Source organism: Sorex araneus, chromosome 6, assembly GCF_027595985.1.
Source record: "Sorex araneus isolate mSorAra2 chromosome 6, mSorAra2.pri, whole genome shotgun sequence".
NCBI lineage: Eukaryota > Metazoa > Chordata > Mammalia > Eulipotyphla > Soricidae > Sorex > Sorex araneus.
The window spans coordinates 153,415,045-153,417,888 of NC_073307.1; the positions used below are offsets into that span (position 1 = coordinate 153,415,045).

Sequence of the window (2,844 nt, forward strand, 5' to 3'; positions counted from 1 at the left end):
TCTTGCATTAAACCCCAGCCCATGTTGGTCAAGACCACAGGGATAGGTCCAGAGATGCCCTGAGCACCACTTGATAGCGACCCATATCACTTGACAAGTAAAGAAGCTTTGGCTTGCTTATGTATGCTTGTCTTGATGTGCATATTTAGTAATGTGATTAAAAGAGACCAAAATGAGTAAACAAAACCTAAAGCTAGAGCCAGGAATAGAAACATACATGGCTGATTCAACCAGATGTAGATATTTCACTGAATAAAAGCGATTTCTTTTGGCTCTCTTAATAAGAGAAAAAATGATTTTCATTCTACAGTGAACAGAAAACAGAAATTTTTGGCGACCATATTTTAAGTACTGTTTTTCGGTGATGCTGTATCTTTCGCTTCTGATGGATCAGACAAAAAGCATATAAAATGTTCTCAGTAGGTGATAGTATTATCAACAGAATGATATTACAGCAAGTAAGGCATTAGCCTTAAGATGCACCACCTGAGTTTGATCTCTGGCGCCATCAAATAATTCCCTAAGAACTATTAGGAGTGATTCTTAAGTGCATAGTCAGAACTAAGCCCTGAGCATAGTCCAATGTGACCCCAAACAACAACCTTTACCAAAAATAATAATCTGATAAGTATCTAGGATATATTTATCAACATACATGGAAGAAGAAGTGAAATCACAAAAAAAACAAAAATTATAGAATGACAAGTGCTACTACATAGTAGGTTTGTAGAAAAGTAGATTCTTCTTTCTGCACTGATGTTTTTTGAAAGTTGTATTCAAAACTCAGATGCTTGAGGTTAAAGTTTTATGGTAAAATTGAATAAATAATTCATCCAAAGTCATTTATATAAAGACAAACTGTGTATTCATTAGAATTTCTTTATACATCTTTTCATTATTGACAAACTGTTCATTGTATACCAAGAGTATGCACAGAAATTTATTGTAAATATATTATAAAACATAAGCTTCTAAATGGTTTCTTGGGAATTTGGAATTTGAATTAATAGGTATATAATAAAATTAGAATGTAATAAAATCTGTAAGGAAATTTATAAAGTATTCAACTTGTTATCTAAAACGGACAAATACATATTTAAAATCATCTATAAACCTAACCTAAAACATTTTCTTTATGAATTTTTAAAATGTCACCATGAGGTACAGAGTTACAAAGGTTTTCATCATTGGATTTCTGTTATACAATGCACAAACACCTGCCCCTTCACCAGTGTACATTTCCCACCACCAATGTCCACAGTTTTCCTTCTATCACCACCACCACCTAACTCAGCTTGCCTCTCTCTGTCTTTCTCCTTGTCTATGTCTGTGTGTGTGTCTATGTCGCTGTCATCTATCTGTGTATCTGTCTGTCTGTCATTCTCTTTCTCTCATTCCTTTTGGGCCTATGGTTTGTAATACAGGTACTGAGAGCTTATTATGTATATCACTTTACCTACTGTCAGCACTCAGTTCTTGCCCAGGGTGATGATTTCTAATTATCATTGTCATAGTGGTCCCTTCTCTATTCTAATTGACCCTCCCAAAACAGAGTTATGGCAAAGCTTATTCTCTTAAAAGCCATGCTCACTAATTCTATTTACTGCCAGAAGCAACTGTTTTTCTATTGTGATAAAAATTATTCTCATAACAATACCAAATATTTTGGGGGAATTCTTTGGAGAGATGAAAATTAAAACATATTATTTTTTTCTCCAAACTACATCTAAACTTCTTTTCATAAACACATATGTTTTATTTTCAAGACTGGAATGTTCAAACAGAAAAAAAATTGAAAAACTGTTACTTGTGTTCTGTATTTGAGTACTAAACCTATTTTATTTCATGACACCTGTTCTTTCTGTTGCTAACTCTACACAGATTATATTTTAGTAAACCTAGATGGACAAACACAACCTCACAGGGCTGAAGGAATTCATCCTCCTGGGAATCACAGACCGCCCAGAGCTGCAGGCTCCCCTATTTGTGCTCTTCCTCGTCATCTACATGATCTCACTAGTGGGCAACCTGGGCATGGTCATCCTCACCAAGGTGGACCCCAGGCTGCAGACACCCATGTACTTCTTTCTCAGACACCTGGCGCTCACGGATCTCGGCTACTCCACTGCGGTGGGACCCAAAATGTTGGTAAATTTCCTAGTGGAACAAAATACAATCTCCATTTATTTCTGTGCCACACAGCTGTTTTTATTTATCATGTTCATGTGTAATGAACTTTTCATCCTAGCCACCATGTCCTATGACCGCTATGTGGCCATCTGCAACCCTCTGCTCTACACAGTCATCATGTCCCAAAGGCTGTGTCTGGTGCTGGTGGTAATCCCCTATCTCTACAGCACCTGCGTTTCTCTTCTGATCACCATAAAACTTTTTAATCTACCCTTCTGTGGCTATAATGTCATTAATCATTTCTACTGTGACAATTTCCCCTTGTTAACTTTGGTCTGCTCAAACACTCACGAAGTCGAATTCTTGATAATAATTTTCTCAGCTGTTAATTTGCTCTTCACCCTTCTCATAGTCCTAGTGTCTTACCTGCTCATCGTCATTGCAGTTCTCAGGATGAAGTCTGCTGAGGGGAGACGCAAAGCTTTTTCCACCTGTGGATCCCACCTGACAGTGGTCGTATTGCTCTATGGGACTCTAATATTTATGTATGTGAAACCCAAGTCCAGTCATTCTTTTGACACTGATAAAATGTCATCTATATTTTATACCCTGATCATCCCCATGTTGAATCCCTTGATCTACAGCTTGAGGAACAAGGATGTAAAATCTGCATTGCAGAGAATTTCAGAAAGAGTTCGCAATATATTTTCTTAA

The 2,844-nt window shown here is 36.8% G+C and overlaps 1 protein-coding gene across 1 annotated transcript; it reads left to right on the forward strand.

Annotated features, from left to right (window-relative positions):
• The first annotated feature begins 1,902 nt into the window (after nt 1-1,902).
• On the forward strand, nt 1,903-2,844 carry LOC101547905 (olfactory receptor 8K3-like). The gene has a single exon (XM_004620379.2). The coding sequence runs from the start codon at nt 1,903-1,905 to the stop codon at nt 2,842-2,844; it is 942 nt and encodes a 313-aa protein (XP_004620436.2).

What these genes read in the sequence shown, in the direction of transcription:
- LOC101547905 (XM_004620379.2), top strand. Translation starts at nt 1,903, where the DNA reads ATGGACAAACACAACCTCACAGGGCTGAAGGAATTCATCCTCCTGGGA.